Source organism: Globicephala melas, chromosome 18 (genome assembly GCF_963455315.2).
Source record: "Globicephala melas chromosome 18, mGloMel1.2, whole genome shotgun sequence".
Taxonomy (NCBI): domain Eukaryota; kingdom Metazoa; phylum Chordata; class Mammalia; order Artiodactyla; family Delphinidae; genus Globicephala; species Globicephala melas.
This window is the reverse complement of record NC_083331.1, coordinates 3,636,935-3,654,115: the sequence shown is the minus strand read 5'-3', so window position 1 is coordinate 3,654,115 and position 17,181 is coordinate 3,636,935. Positions and strand designations below refer to the sequence as shown.

At 44.7% G+C, this 17,181-nt stretch overlaps 1 protein-coding gene across 2 annotated transcripts in view; it reads right to left on the bottom strand.

Annotated features, from left to right (window-relative positions):
* The window catches only part of LOC115866786 (phospholipid-transporting ATPase IB), a 529,444-nt gene that overhangs the window by 197,926 nt on the left and 314,337 nt on the right, over positions 1 to 17,181 (bottom strand). For both annotated transcript variants that reach the window (XM_060287727.1, XM_060287726.1), the window contains exons 26-27: positions 14,265 to 14,448; positions 9,962 to 10,072 (exon numbers count right to left, since the gene is read on the bottom strand). In XM_060287727.1, coding sequence (XP_060143710.1) covers positions 9,962 to 10,072; positions 14,265 to 14,448 — 295 coding nt within the window. The remainder of the gene's footprint in view (positions 1 to 9,961; positions 10,073 to 14,264; positions 14,449 to 17,181) is intronic.

Sequence of the window (17,181 nt, the reverse complement as noted above, 5' to 3'; positions counted from 1 at the left end):
TTTTAAAAAATGGTGGCGAAATACACATAGAGTTTACCATCTTAACCACTTCCAAGTGTGGAATTCAGTGGCATTAAGTACGTTCACACCGTTGCGCAACCATCACCACCGTCCACCCACAGAACTCTCTGTGACATTCTTGTCTGTCATCGTCTGCGGGAAGGCAGACAGAATACTGCCAGTTAGTTTCTAGTGATAAAAACCCAGCTTTAATTCACGGAACTGTACACCTAAAAATGGTGTATCTTACTGTATATTCATTATACTTCAATAACACTGATTAAAAACAAAATAAGAGAGATGTAGTGTGGACCATCAGGGTCTAGACCACCAGGGGCTCGAGGGAGAGATGGGATTTTATCAAAAGACACAGGAACCCTTGAGGAGTTTGAAGAGAGTAGTGGAATTCACTTGCTCACTCACTGCCGACATTCTGGGGCACCCATGCTCCAGACACTGGGCCAGGCACTGGAGCTGGTCAGATGTATGTTTCAGAAAGTTCATCCTGGCTTCATTATAGATGTTTGAACGGGCAAAGCTAGTGGTCTCTGCTATCATCCAGGTAAAAAGTACTAAATTAGGGCTTCCCTGTTGGCGCGGTGGTTGAGAGTCCACCTGCCGATGCAGGGGACACGGGTTCGTGCCCCGGTCCGGGAGGATCCCACATGCCGTGGAGCGGCTGGGCCCGTGAGCCATGGCCGCTGAGCCTGCGCGTCCAGAGCCTGTGCTCCACAACGGGAGAGGCCACAGTGGTGAGAGGCCCACGTACCAGAAAAAAAAAAAAAGTACTAAATTAAGGTAGTAGCAGAGAGGACGGAAAACAAAGACGGAATATATTTTTAGTTCTACCATTAATAGGGCCCCTAGGAAATCACTGATTCCACCATTTTGTTCCTAGTTTTTAATCACTTGAACCAATGGTTGCTTTGGCCTGAATAAATTTCAAATGGCACACCACACAAGCATTAAGAGCTGTCAGCAAGGAGGAACGTGTGGTACAGATAATAATACATGAATTGAGCACGGACTATGTTCAAGGCACTGCAGTGAAAATGGTCTAATTAGATCAACATCATTTTGGTGGAGTATTTATGGCCTGGTTAGAGGGAAAGGTGTAATTCCACAAGGCTTTTTGTGGGTGAAGCTGGAGATGACTTGAATGTTTATCAACACAGGAAGGGCTGAACAGGTTGTAGAACACCACAGTGTGAAGCACCAGGCAACAGATCTCTATGTAGTGATGGGAAATGATTCCGAAATGCACTGTAAGTAGAACAGGGGCTGCAGGACGTATCACGAAACAGGATGATGTGTGTGTAAAACACTGATTTGTCTGTATATATAAACATCTCTATAAACACAGAGAGAAAAATCAGAAAAGAATACACATAAGGGACTTAGGGGTGGAGGGACTTTCAGACTGAGACTTGTATTGCAGTGAGAGTATCACCAGGCATTCCCTCTCTAGAGAATTCCGGTTCTATAGGTTAGTACACCAAGTGCGTGGACAGTATTACATCATAGGCTCTGGTTTCTCCGTACAATCTTTATTGCTAATTCAAATCATATACTGAGCCTCATAATAATGGCTAAGACTATATACGTGTGTGTATGCACACGTGATACCTTTTTTAGCTAGCATATTATTTTAAGTTTGTACTCTTAAATGACTGCTAGTTAAGAATATCAAAGGGCTTCTGAGATGAGAATGTCCTGGCTATCACAAAGGGTTTCTCCTTGATGTACAAGAAAACCAGTTCAGAAAAATACATAATATACTTAATTTATTCTCACATAAGTAATTAACTACAAGACAACCCTTAGAACGCAACACTATTCATTGCAAATGAGAAAATCAACTTACAAAAATCTTTGACCTTTCAGCTCAGAACACACTAAAACAGCATACAAGCAGTACTTTCCCGTGTTGGAATTCCACCTGAAGCGCACACGCTGACGCCACAGAGGTTGCTCGGCAATGGCAGAGGCCGTCTGGGAGAACGCTCGAACTGTCTGCCCTCAGCTAAGGATTCTGCTTCTTGGTTTTAAAATTAAGATCAGGAAGCCTCCACCGAAGAGAGAAGAGAAGAAGCTTGGAGGTAATGGCTGTTGTAAAAAGCTAGCTATTTTCGGAGATTTCTGGTGACTTGGCAGTAAAGCTTAGGTTAATATCACAGACATACATGACCTGGGGAATCTGCACATGATACCAGCTGCGCATCAGAAAGGCAGCGCGACCACAAAAGTGCTAAGCAGGGAGAAGGCTCTGCTGGATAAGCAGCTGGAGTGAGACTATAAACAACTGGATCACAGGGCCAGACCCTCCACAATCCACGTGACATTGGCCATGTGGCTGACAGGGTCTTGGTTCTCCAGCCGGTGTCAGGCCTGAGCCTCTGAGGTGGGAGAGCGCAGTTCAGGATATTGGTCCACCAGAGACCTCCCAGCTCCATGCAATATTAAATGGTGAAAGCTCTCCCAGAGATCTCCATCTCAACACTAAAACGCAACTCCACTCAACGACCAGCAAGCTACAGTGCTGGACACCTTATGCCAAACTACTAGCAAGACAGGAACACAACACCGCCCATTAACAGAGAGGCTGCCTAATATCATATTAAGTTCACAGACACCTCAAAACACACCACCGGACGCAGTCCTGCCCACCAGAAAGACAAGATCCAGCCTCATCCACCAGAACACAGGCACCAGTCCCCTCCACCAGGAAGCCTACACAACCCACTGAACCAACCTTAACCACTGGGGGCAGACACCAAAAACAACGGGAACTACGAACCTGCAGCCTGCAAAAAGGAGACCCCAAACACAGTAAGTTAAACAAAATGAGAAGACAGAGAAACAAACAGCAGATGAAGGAGCAAGGTAAAAACCCACCAGACCAAACAAATGAAGAGGAAATACACAGTCTACCTGAAAAAGAATTCAGAGTAATGATAGTAAAGATGATCCAAAATCTTGGAAATAGAATGGAGAAAATACAAGAAACATTTAACAAAAACCTAGAAGAACTAAAGAGCAAACAAACTATGATAAACAACAGAACAAATGAAATTAAAAATTCTCTAGAAAGAATCAATAGGAGAATAACTGAGGCAGAAGAACAGATAAGTGACCTGGAAGATAAAATAGTGGAAATAACTACTGCAGAGCAGAATGAAGAAAAAAGAAGGAAAAGAATTGAGGACAGTCTCAGAGACCTCTGGGACAACATTAAATGCACCAACATTCGAATTATAGGGGTCCCAGAAGAAGAAGAGAAAAAGAAAGGGACTGTGAAAATATTTTAAGAGACTATAGTTGAAAACTTCCCAAATATGAGAAAGGAAATAGTTAATCAAGTCCAAGAAGCGCAGAGAGTCCCACACAGGATAAATCCAAGGAGAAACACGCCAAAACACATTAATCAAACTATCAAAAATTAAATACAAAGAAAAAATATTAAAAGCAGCAAGAGAAAAACAACAAATAACATACAAGGGAATCCCCATAAGGTTAACAGATGATCTTGCAGCAGAAACTCTGCAAGCCAGAAGTGAGTGGCAGGGCATGATGAAAGGGAAAAAACTGCAACCAAGATTACTCTACCCAGGAAGGATCTCATTCAGATTCCACGGAGAAATTAAATCTTTACAGACAAGCAAAGGTAACAGAATTCAGCACCACCAAACCAGCTTTACAACAAATGCTAATGGAACTTTTCTAGGCAGGAAACACAAGAGAAGGAAAAGACCTACAATAACAAACCTCAAAAAATTAAGAAAATGGTAAGAGGAACATACATATCGATAATAACCTTGAATGTAAATGTATTAAATGCTCTAACGAAAAGACACAGACTAGCTGAATGGATACAAAAACAAGGCCCGTATATATGCTGTGTACAAGAGACCCGCTTCAGACCTAGGGACACATACAGATTGAAAGTGAGGGGATGGAAAAAGATATTCCATGCAAATGGAAATCAAAAGAAAGCTGGAGTAGCAATTCTCATATCAGACAAAATAGACTTTAAAATAAAGACTATTACAAGAGACAAAGAAGGACACTACATAATAATCAGGGATCAATCCAAGAAGAAGATATAACAATTGTAAATATTTATGTACCCGACATAGGAGCACCTCAAAACAGAAGGCAAATGCTAACAGCCATAAAAGGGGAGATCGACAGTAACACAATCATAGTACGGGACTTCAACACCCCACTTTCACCAATGGACAGATCATTCAAACAGAAAATAAATAAGGAAACACAAGCTTTAAATGATACATTAAACAAGATGGACTTAATTGATATTTATAAGACACTCCATCCAAAAACAACAGAATACACCTTCTTCTCAAGTGCTCCTGGAACATTCTCCAGGATAGATCATATCTTTGTTCACAAATCAAGCCTTGGTAAATCTAAGAAAACTGAAATCATATCAAGTATCTTTTCCAACCACAATGCTATGAGACTAGACATCAATTACAGAAAAATATCTGTAAAAAATACAAACACATGGAGGCTGAACAATACACTACTTAATAACCAAGAGATCACTGAAGAAATCAAAGATGAAATCAAAAAATACCTAGAAACAAATGACAATGCAGACATGACGACCCAAAATCTATGGGATGCAGCAAAAGCAGTTCTAAGACGGAAGTTTATAGCAATAAAATCCTACCTTAAGAAACAGGAAACATCTCAAATAAACAACCTAACCTTGCACCTAAAGCAAATAGAGAAAGAAGAACAAAAAAACCCCAAAGCTAGCAGAAGGAAAGAAATCATAAAGATCAGATCAGAAATCAATGAAAAAGAAATGAAGGAAACAATAGCAAACATCAATAAAACTAAAAGTTGATTCTTTGAGAAGATAAACAAAATTGATAAACCATTATCCAGACTCATCAAGAAAGAAGGGAGAAGACTCGAATCAATAGATGTAGAAATGAAAAAGGAGACATAACAACTGACACTGAAGAAATACGAAGGATCATGAGAGATTACTACAAGCAACTCTATGCCAATAAAATGGACAACCTGGAAGAAATGGACACATACTTAGAAAAGCACAACTTTCCGAGACTGAACCAGGAGAAAGAGAAAATATAAACAGACCAATCACAAGCACTGAAACTGAAACTGTGATTAAAAATCGTCCAGCAAACAAAAGCCGAGGACCAGCTGGCTTCACTGGCAAATTCTATCAAACATTTAGAGAAGAGCTAACACCTATCCTTCTCAAACTCTTCCAAAATAGAGCAGAGGGAGGAACACTCCCAAACTCATTCTACGAGGCCACCATCGCCCTGATACCAAAACCAGACAAAGATGTCACAAAGAAAGAAAACTATAGGCCAGTATCACTGATGAACATAGATGCAAAAATCCTCAACAAAATACTAGCAAACAGAATCCAACAGCACATTAAAAGGATCATACACCATGATCAAGTGGGGTTTATCCCAGGAATGCAAGGATTCTTCAATATAAGCAAATCAATCAATGTGATAACCATATTAACAAATTGAAGGATAAAAACCGTATGATCATCTCAATAGATGCAGAAAAAGTTTTCAACAAAATTCAACACCATTTATGATAAAAACCCTCCAGAAAGTAGGCATAGAGGGAACTTACCTCAACATAATAAAAGCCATATATGACAAACCCACAGCCAACATCATTCTCAATGTTGAAAAACCGAAACAATGTCCACTAAGATCAGGAAAAAGACAAGGTTGCCCACTCTCACCACTATTATTCAACATAGTTTTGGAAGTTTTAGCCACAGCAATCAGAGAAGAAAAAGAAATAAAAGGAATCCAAATCGGAAAAGAAGAAGTAAAGCTGTCACTGTTTGCAGAGGACATGATACTATACATAGAGAATCCTAAAGACTCTACCAGAAAACTACTAGAGCTAATCAACGAATTTGGTGAAGTAGTAGGACACAAAATTAATGCACAGAAATCTCTTGCATTCCTATACATTAATGATGAAAAATCTGAAAGAGAAATTAAGGAAACACTCCCATTTATCACTGCAACAAAAAGAATAAAATACCTAGGAACAAACCTACCTAAGGAGACAAAAGACCTGTATGCAGAAAACTATAAGACACTGATGAAAGAAATTAAAGATGATACCAACAGATGGAGAGATATACCATGTTCTTGGATTGGAAGAATCAACGTTGTGAAAATGACTCTACTACCCAAAGCAATCTACAGATTCAATGCAATCCCTATCAAACTACCACTGGCATTTTTCACAGAACTACAACAAAAAATTTCACAATTTGTATGGAAACACAAAAGACCCCGAATAGCCAAAGCAATCTTGAGAACGAAAAACGGAGCTGAAGGAATCAGGATCCTATACTACAAAGCTACAGTAATCAAGAGACTATGGTAGTGGCACAGAAACAGAAATCTAGATCAATGGAACGGGATAGAAAGCCCAGAGATAAGCCCACGCACATATGGTCACCTTATTTTTGATAAAGGAGGCAGGAATGTACAATGGAGAAAAGACAGCCTCTTCAATAAGTGGTGCGGGGAAAACTGGACAGCTACATGTACAAGAATGAAATCAGAACACTCCCTAACCATATACCAAAAAAACCTCAAAATGGATTGAAGACCTAAATGTAAGGCCAGACACTGTAAAACTCTTAGAGGAAAACATAGGCAGAACACTCTATGACATAAATCACAGCAAGATCCTTTCTGACCCACCTCCTAGAGAAATGGAAATAAAAACAAAAATAAATAAATGGGATCTAATGAAACTGAAAAGCTTTCGCATAGCAAAGGAAACCATAAACAAGATGAAAAGACAACCCTCAGAATGGGAGAAAATATTTGCAAATGAAGCAACTGACAAAGGATTAATCTCCAAAATTTACAAGCAGCTCATGCAGCTCAATATCAAAAAACAAACAACCCAATCCAAAAATGTGGAGAAGATTTAAATAGACATTTCTCTAAAGAAGATATACAGATTGCCAGCAAACACATGAAAGAATGCTCAACATCATTAATCATTAGAGAAACACAAATCAAAACTACAATGAGATGTCATCTCACACCAGTCAGAATGGCCATCATCAAAAAATCTACAATCAATCAATGCTGGAGAGGATGTGGAGAAAAGGGAACCCTCTTGCACTGTTGGTGGGAATGTAAATTGATACAGCCACTATGGAGAACAGTATGGAGGTTCCTTAAAAAACTAAAAATAAAACTACCATACGACCCAGCAATCCCACTACTGGGCATATACCCTGAAAAAACCATAATTCAAAATGAGTCATGTACCACAATGTTCATTGCAGCTCTATTTACAATAGCCAGGACATGGAAGCAACCTAAGTGTCCACTGACAGATGAATGGATAAAGAAGATGTGGCACATATATACAATGGAATATTACTCAGCCATAAAAAAAATGAAATGGTGTTATTTGTAGTGAGGTGGATGGACCTAGAGTCTTTCATACATCGTGAAGTAAGTTTGAAAGAGAAAAACAAATACCATATGCTAACGCATATATATGGAATCTAAAAAAAAAAAAAAGGTTATGAAGAACCTAGGGGCAGGACAGGAATAAAGACACTGATGTAGAGAATGGACTTGAGGACACGGGAAGGGGGAAGGGTAAGTTGGGACGAAGTGAGAGAGTGGCATGGACATATATACACTACCAAACCTAAAATAGATAGCTAGTGGGAAGCAGTCACATAGCACAGGGAGATCAGCTCTGTGCTTTGTGACCCCCTAGAGGGGTCAGATAGGGAGGGTGGGAGGGAGACACAAGAGGAAGGAGATATGGGGATATATGTGTATGTATAGCTGATTCACTTTGTTATAAAGCAGAAACTAACACACCATTGTAAAGCAATTATACTCCAAAAAAGATGTTAAAAAAATAAAACAAAATTGAAACACCCCCCCAAAAATATAAACTAACAAATAAATAATAAATAAAATTAAAATTGCCCAGAAATACTAAGGAGAAAATTGGGCATGGATCAGTGGAGACATTCATTCATTCATTCATTCATTCATTTTTCACCCTGTAAAGAATGTTTAAAAGGCTGTTTAGAAAAGACCATTTAATCCCTGTTGCTTGGCCACAATTGAAATATTAATGTAAGGAACTCGCCCAGCACTTTCAGAATTGAAAGTGTTCCAAACAGCATTTTTCAGACAGACTGAAATTGTACTCATCACAGCCTCAGCCCCCTTGATTTTTTTTTTTAAAAAGGAAAAAGGCAAGATAGTAGGTGTAAATGACTAAGAAGGGCCCCCAAGGAAGCTCTGGAAAATTCAAGGGTTGGGGCTTCATGGAGAATGTCTTGATAAGAAGTCTAGACTATCTGTAATGTGCTGATTGTGAGGAAAACCAGATTATTGAGAAATCTTCTGAAGCCAGCACCTCCAGGAGACGAAAATGCCCGTGAAAGTTGGGCTGTTATGTGGGACGGGGACTCCAATGCTCGTCACTTCAGTCCACAGCACTAATTATCTACGACCCCAAGTGACATTCAGGAGTGACTCCTATCACAGACGCAAAAAATGCCATGGGGGGTGGCGGCAAACATCTTTAAGCGCCTAAAGCGAATTGTCAAAATGTGGACAGGAATAAGACAGACACTACAAAGTCCATTACGTGTAACATCGCAAAGTTCTTACTCGGAGTGGGTTGAGGTGAACACGGCAGCACGAGACGAGCAGACAAGGCAAGCGGGCTGCCCTTTGTGCAGATTAGAAAAATGCATCTCTTTTTCTAGGTGTTCCTGTGTTTCAGCCCTACTGACCACTTTGGCTGGGCAGGCTTGTGCAGTGCACAACCTGTGCAACTTGGGAAAATTACTCGGTAGGAGTTTAGTTAAAGAGTGAGTGACGTGAACCTCTAAGTCTGACCTGCATATTCAACTGGAAGAAACAGACAATTTGGTAAAGAAATGGTTAATCACAGTTCCATGAGCAAACCACTTGTTCAATGATCTGAGTTGAGGATTTTAAGGGACCACATCAGAAAAAGTGGATATATGCCTTGCTTATTATTTCTGCCAAGAGTTGAGAAATCAGACACAAAATAACCCACAATGGAAGGAGATATTAGCACCACACACAATGACCATGGCTCTTCTACTGTCCCATAGAGTGACTGCCTGCTTCCTCTTTAGGAAACACGTCTGGAAATCTCTTAGTCATGACGGCCACGCCTTTATAGCAAAGCTATTCTTCAAAAGGAGGAACGAGGTGGCTGGTGGTGCCCCTGGGACCAAACATGAAATGCCTTTTCCACTTGTCCCTCGGCCCCATCCGCCCTGCTAGTCCCAGACAGCACGTTTATTTCACTTACAACGGAATCAGCATCTTGAAAAACAGGCTGACAACCCAGTGAGTTCACTGAGAGAGTTTTAATTACGTTCCTGGCTTCCTCCCACTCAATCCCACATCCTCCCTGCTGCAGTGGCAGCATCTAAACATCCCCGAAGCAATGAACAAAAGCTCAGGAAACCTGCAGATTCCATGAGACAGCCAGCCAGAAGCCCTTTCATTCAAGATAGAAACAGATGGGTTGCCTAGGAATGTCTCCGTGCCCACCGGCTGCTGCCCAGGCTCTGGCCACCTCGGGGAGGAGGGTGTGAGTGACAGCAGGAGGGACACGCAGAAGAGGGCCTCCCCCTGTCCGTCTGTCCGCTGGGCAGAGGGAGGAGGGCGTGCAGTGTGGAGAAGGCATCCCGGGACTCCTGGCTTTTGATCCAGAGAACCTGGACCTGGAAGGTGTCCCCGGTTTCAAAGAGGCTGTGTGTGTCACAGGTCTCGATACATCAGGGGAGTATCTTTTTACTTATCCCTGAACAAAATCCTTCCTTGAAATGACCTAATTACCTAAAGGCTGTCCTCTTCAAGGAAGAAGCAGCCTTACTCACCTCGATGATGTAGAGGACCACGTTCTTGTAGAAACAGTACAGGATACACTTGGTCACCCGGTTGTAACTCCAGGCGCCGTGAACCAGCAGGAGCTTCTCCAAGTAGGAAAACTGAAAAAGGAAAGAAAAAGGGTCCAGGAGAGCCCATCACTTGGGAAGGAGAATCACAGAACGTCCTCTGGAGGAGGAGACTGACAGGGAGTGGAGGAAACCGGATTCTGCAGGTAACCCAAGAACATCATTCCCTCTAAAGGCAGAGCTTTCAGGCCAGGTGAGAATGACTAAAACCTCCTCTTAAATCTACGGAATTTTTCTTTTCCCCAAACGCACAGCTGGACTTCGAACGGCTATTCTTGTGAAAATCTATTTATGCAACTTCTTTTTCAGGATCTTAATTATTAAAAGAAGGTAGCCCATCAGCACTGGAAGAAAAGAGCAGTGGGAATCAGATGCTTCTGTTGAATCACAGGTTTTATGATGACAACAGGAACAAGGGACAGGGACACTCGTGCACCAGTATCCTTGGAAACAGAAGGGATGCACATACACGCGCTACCTGTCTCCGCTGTCAGCCTGCAGGTTAAAGACAGTGAGACTCACAGACGCAGACACACACTCTGCCCTCCACTTCTATACCCACGTCCTTCCCCTTTTTGTGGCCTCCGACAAGTACACGGCCCCTCTTGCTGGAGTGCGACGCAGTCATCCATCCGAACAAAACACCAACAGGCAGCGGCTACTAAGTTCAGAGTGACGTAACAGCTTAGCTCTCACAGTCTGAAATATTCAGCAATATTCCAATAAAATACTTGAATCCTCCTTGTGGCAGGGGGTCACCACTCCAATCATATCTCCTCAGCCTCCCCTTCCCTTAGCCTGGCTTTGCTCTTTCTGTCCTCTTTCCCAAAGGTCCCCAAAAGTGTGAACAAGGGGCCGGAGGGAGGGAAATGGGTTGTTTCTCTGGGCTGTAGCCTGGGCGTACTCTGGCGTGTACGCACCGTCTGTGGGTGCAGCCCTGCTTAAATTCACAGTATATTCAGTTGGCCTCGCCTGGTGCTGGATCCCTCCTTGGTTGCCTTGAACTAAAACCTTAACTCCTGTTCTGAGTCGTAGGGAAGTCCACAAACTCAAACTCTGTTTACTTTCCCAGGAGAGATAACCAGGTTGGAGTGAGAACATCCACGGATACTAGAAACCCTGGTGCTATTGTAAATTTCGTATTCGTTCCAGATAGCTTTTGAGATTATATTGAACTATCTGTAAAAAAGAAAGGCTTCCTGAAAATATAGTATCTTTTTAAAAATACTCTTTCAAGAGGAAGGCATGCAACAGTTTGCTTTAGCGCTAAGAAGAGGGGCTCAGTCCCACGTGAATCGCATCTCGGCGCGTTTCTGCAGATCGGGGAAGGCAGATGTCTCATCTACGTGCTGCTCGAAAAGCTGAATGAGACCCCAAAATGGGAGGAGTAGGTACATATGGAAAAATAAAACCCTCCATAAAGGCTCATCAAGGATTCCAGAGGGGAACGGGGAATCATAAAATAACTAGCGAAACAAATAAAAAGGAAGTTTGCATTTGACCTGGACCCCCTGGAGTTCAGCCTTCAATGGGTACAGAGAACATCTGCTGGAATCATCCCGAAGGTGCTGGCTTGGCGCTACAGTGACTTCTTTTCAGGAAAAAAAAAACACAAAAAACAGATCCTAAATCGAAATGCTATTTTCATGAGGTCTCTCAAAAAACATTAAGAAGGCAGGGGGCACGAATGACTCTCTCCCGAGGAGAGCAGGCAGCCGAGGGCTGGAGACCCAACACTACACGGGCGGCCCACTCACAGCAAAGCAGCAAGACGGGGGCCGGCCGTCCGTCCCAGGGCCGCTCCTGCGGACAGAAGCAGGGGCCGGTGGGGAAGAAATAGAAGCAGAGCTTTGCCGACTTCCTCATTTTCCCAAGGACAAGTCTTTGAGCTAACTTCTTCCCTTCTGGAACGACTCTCCAGGGCACGTTCTCGAAAACCCAATCAAAAATGTATTCGTCCACATGAAAATAAACAGACCCAGGGCAAGGCGTTAACTTCAACCGAAGACACTGATTGTTTTATTAACTTCAGCTAAAGGAATTCAGCAAACTGCGGCATTTCCTACCTAGTAATTAAGGCGGAGGAAGCAAACTGTCGGGTGGAGAGGGTGTAGGGCAAGGAGAACGCAGCCCCCGAATAACGGGATCTCTGCCTAAGCGTGAACGGGACGGCGGGCAGGAGGGATGGCGGCCATATGGGGCCCCCCGTCAGCTCCACCCGTCAGCTCCCCTCCTCTGGCTTGCGCTGGATGGGCAAGAAAACCCCTAACTAGAGTTACAAAGTCCTGCTCCCCTCTCCGCCCTCCCTTGATTTTGATTTGCCTTTAATTTTGACTGGCCTTTAATAATCTGAAAAGACCAATTGCTCCAGATCCCACATCCTATTAGTACAGTTTCAATAAAGCAAGTCATGGAATCTCCCTTCCCTAGACATTTGAAAGGAAAAGACAGACAAATATTTGCCTGGAGCTCCTAGGAAATCTCTAAAGATCCTGCCAGCCAGATGATGCTATAACTCAAGTATTTAATAATGCTGGGGTGCATAAAGTCTACAGTTGCTGACAGACTGCGGGAAGCATGAGTCCCACAGGCCTTGGAGCAGTTGACGCGGCAAAGTAACTGGGCAGGTGTGCGGGGCTGGTCCCCCAAGGTCACGTGCAGGTCCGCTGTTCTCTGACCCTGGGGCCTCAGACCCACGGCAGGTCACCTATGGTGAAGGAGCCCCAGTTTCCCCACCCGTAAAATCGGAATTCATTCTTCCTACCGACTTCAGCAATCATCTTGAGGATTTATTTGAAATCAACAAAGGAACAAGGCTGGGGCCTCCCTGGTGGCGCAGTGGCAGAGAGTCCGCCTGCCGATGCAGGGGACGCGGGTTCGTGCCCCGGTCCGGGAGGATCCCACGTGCCGCGGAGCGGCTGGGCCCGTGAGCCGTGGCCGCTGAGCCTGCGCGTCCGGAGCCTGTGGTCCGCAACGGGAGAGGCCACAACAGCGAGAGGCCCGCGTACCGCAAGAAAAAAAAAAAAAAAAACCCCAAAGGAACAAGGCTGATTTCATGCACTTTTCGGAGCCATGAGGATCCTGCAGTTCTTCCCAGTGTTTGCACAACCACCAGCTGGGAGGGAGTTGGAGATGGGATCTAAGGCACAGCCCCGCTCCGGGAGGTGGAGCTCCCAAAGCCGCAGAGGACCAGCTTGACGCAAGCTCCTCCGTGTTTAAGATGCAGCCCCACAGCTCAGCTTGAAGGAGGAAAAAGCCATCATTACTGTGTCCACGTGGTTAGGTTAACACATTCTTCAAAAGACTGAACAGTGGAGAAATACGAGGGAACTATAGCCAACGAGCAGGCATTTAATCCCAGCACACTGTGACCCAGAGACAGGAGGAAACAGTCTGTGATCTCCACGATGTCTAGATTTTCCTGACGGTCGAGCAGCATCAACGGTCTAGATATGCACCCCAGGGGTCAGGAGGTTGGGTATATTTCCTTCACTTCTGGGTTGTGATTGTGGAGTGGACATTTCTTTCAGCCTCAGGCTGCCGGGACAGGAACTACTAAGGAGGTCAGGAGCCTCTGCTGAAACGTACGGTCCAGAGAGGAACGGGCTGGATGTGGCCGAACTGCCGGAGGCTATGGGCTGCTGACCGCAGGGGAACTGCCGCCCAAACCCAGGGCTCACGCTCCCGGCACTCCACCTGGCAGCAGTGGTCCTGGAGAGCCCTGGACACAGCCCCGGAGGGCAGCGGCAGTGAATCCCTGATTCCCCCTGACCTTAAATAGCTGCTGAGAGAGGGTTCCAGCACCTTCTGGAAGAGGGGAGATCAGGATAGGAATTGCAGAGAACGGATGCTACGAGCACAGCCATCCTTGGGCACGGGATGGCATTAGAAAAGGACATGCAGCAGCTGCAGAGTTGAGGGGAAGAGATTATTATTTATAAAATCAGTGAGACCCATCTGTCAGGAATGACATCTCACCTGGACGACAGAAGGCCCAGCCTGCCCCACAGCTGGAAAGGAAACCCAAACCGCAGGACAGGGCCTCGTAACTGCACAAGATCGAGGCAACAGAGAAACCCAAATACACTGGTGGTTTCTCCTCCACGCGGCTTCCAAAGGGGGGGCAGAGGTCTAGGGCTGCACTGAAGGTCAAGCGCCAGCCAGGCCTTCGTGCCCAGCGGACCCTGTCGACAAGGTGGGACGGCGGGTCGACCACACCACTGACCTGTGCGATGGCGTAATCCGAGTTGTTGGTGGCCTGCATGCCCTCGTTGCCACTGATGCCCACACCCACGTGGGCCGTCTGGATCATCCCGACGTCATTGGCACCGTCCCCGATGGCCAGGGTGATGGCCTTCACCCGCTTCTTCACCACATCCACTATCTCCGACTTCTGCAGAGGGGACACTCTGGAGGAGAAGAGAGAGGAGTTACGACACTATGCGTCTTTCCAGAGGAAACAGCTGTAATCTACATTTCACTGCATTAAAAGGGCAGTTACTGGACAATTTCCAAATTCAATACAGACGTTTTAGGCTCATGTGCAAAGAAGCTTTCAGAAAACAGTAGCTTGTGGCTTTCAAGTATTTGCCAACTTCACAGATGAATACACAACTCAGACTAACTTAAAGCACAGCCCGTTGGTAATCGCGCCGCTCAGCGGGAGCCGTACGTGCAAACTCCTCCTGGGCACGTGTGCCCTCCCGAAGGACCAAGGCAGCTAAGCTGGTTACAGAGGTCTTAGGATGTGTCTTCCCGATAAATCAGAAAACTAGCACAGACCCCAGTTTGGCTTTGCCATCCGTCATACATAACCCGGGCTGGCAAGGGAATTTTCTATAAAACCTGCTTTCAGAGAAGGGAACGAAAATTGGCAGGGCTTGAGAAGTGCAGAAAGAGGACTGGTGTGAGAGGAAAGAAGACAGACTCCTCCATCCCTAGCCCAGAGATAGAGGCAGCGTTTGAAGGGCAGTCCCCAGGGCAGCGGGTCTATAAAAACTGAACTGCGCACAAGCATGGCCCCAAAGGAGAAGGTGAAGTAGCCAGTACCTAAGAGGGTTGTTTGCACAGCGAATCAACAAAGGTGGGCTATTTTCCATAAGCCCCCCCCGGGAGGAAGAGCCAATATAAATCTACAGGGTCCAAAGCACAGCAGCGTTAATTATGAGAAAGTGTTTGTTCAGACTATAAGACCCGATAATAAAACAACATGATAAAACCACTAGTACATCAGGACTGACCTATTCTACATTTTAAATTGGTAAGCTGATACTTGATCTGTGAAATTTACAGGTAAATCCCTAAATCACTCTGTCTCTCTCTCTCACACACACACACACACACAGAGCAAAAGACCATTCTGAGCTTCCCGGAGACAGACCTCCGCACCTACGTGTGGACTGCGCTTACAAGCTAGAAGGGACCCTCAAAGACTCTCTCAGTAGCATCTTTCATGTGGCCTCCAACCTACAGGAATACCTGTTTCCAACAGAAAACTTCAATTTCACCAACCCTGGAAGGAAATGTGTTTGGTGAGACAGCAAGCTGAACTCGCAGACAGGTATTCTGGAAGCCTTTGCTCGTTACAAAGAAATGAGGACGAACAAGTTGGGAAAACAGAATCTAAGTGTCGAAAGGGCTGTAGGAGCCATGTCATGTGACCTACTCTCTCTTGTATCATTTTCACAGGTATTTTCAATGATGGGTTGGAATTTACTGCCTCCTTGGGGAAGCTGCAACCACTGAAAATTATTATTGCTTTTTTGTTGTTGATAAGCATAGTTAAAAGTCCTAATCGTGTCCTTCGGGTTAGAGCAGAACAAATGTAACTCTTCTTCCAGATACTAACAAGGCTGAAGTATGACGACACCCATCACCTCTTTCCTCCTAAAGCCCGGTTTCTGTTGGTTCAGTCGGGTCCTCCATCCGTCATTTAACAGGCAAGCTACAGACCTTAAAAAGAGCTTCCATGGAGGGTCTTCTAGACAGCTGAGAGCAGAACAGAACAGACCACCATCTCTCTGGTAGCAGATGACAGACCTACTTTAATGTAGCCTGAAAGGAAATTACTGGAAGCTTTCATTGTTTATCCCTGAGCTTCCAGTCGACTATGTGAAAGCAATTAAACAATGTTAACATACAGGCGTGTAAGCTCTGTCTGTTCCCTCCAAGTGCACGCAACTGCTACCTGGATCCAAGTAAATTTCTCATTGGCAGACGCAGCCGGTAATTCTCATTTGCTACACAAATGTGATTTCTCGTCCCGTTGTTGAACTCGATAGAAGCAGAGATCAAATGTGGTACAGAGAAAACAGCAGAGGATTCAAATTTAAATGGCTGAGCATGACCTTCTCCTGGGCCCCCTACTAATGATTTAAACAGGGAAATAATTCTACAAGTTCTTGTCTTTCATCAGTGAAATGGGGAAAATGATAACCGCCCACCTCATGAGATGGTTGTGATGTATGTATGTGAAGCCATATGTTACCTAGCAGGTGTGAAACAAATGTCTCCTACCTCACCCAAAAATCTCAATTATCGGAAAAAATAAACGGACACACCTGAGAAGTGCACGCCATCTGACCCACGATTCCCAGACCATGTGTGTGCGCCCCTGGGGTACCGAAGGGGTAATTACCAATGTCCAAGGGAAGCACAGCATCTGTGGGGCGGTACAAAACACCAGCTGGAAAGAGCTCACAGTTTCAGCATTAGCTCACTCTACATCCCTCTTTATGATCTAGCTTTGCGAAGCTGAGTGTTCATGGCCGCTGGGATACAAAGCAAATGCCCCAGGAAAGGTCACTGTGGAACAGGAAGTGAGGAGGGCAGCACCCACGCTTAGGTCAAGGTTTGAGAAGCTGAACAGTGCCCTACAGGTGCCCCCCACCTTACCATCGGAAATGGTTATGGTCGCTTAAGGATGAAAGGAATTAAGTATCATCTCTTTGCATTGAGGTGCATTCTTGTTTCAAACGTCTGCTCAGTGGTTAGGACAGAATCCTTCTTCAACTGTTCGACTTTACCTACCCAAGAGTTAGAAACTGTTCCATTTTCGTCTGGCCTAGGGGCTTTACAAAGCAACGAGGAAGACACTAGGGACTCCTCCGGGGATCTCTGCGTTCATCGTGCCTCTCCGTGAT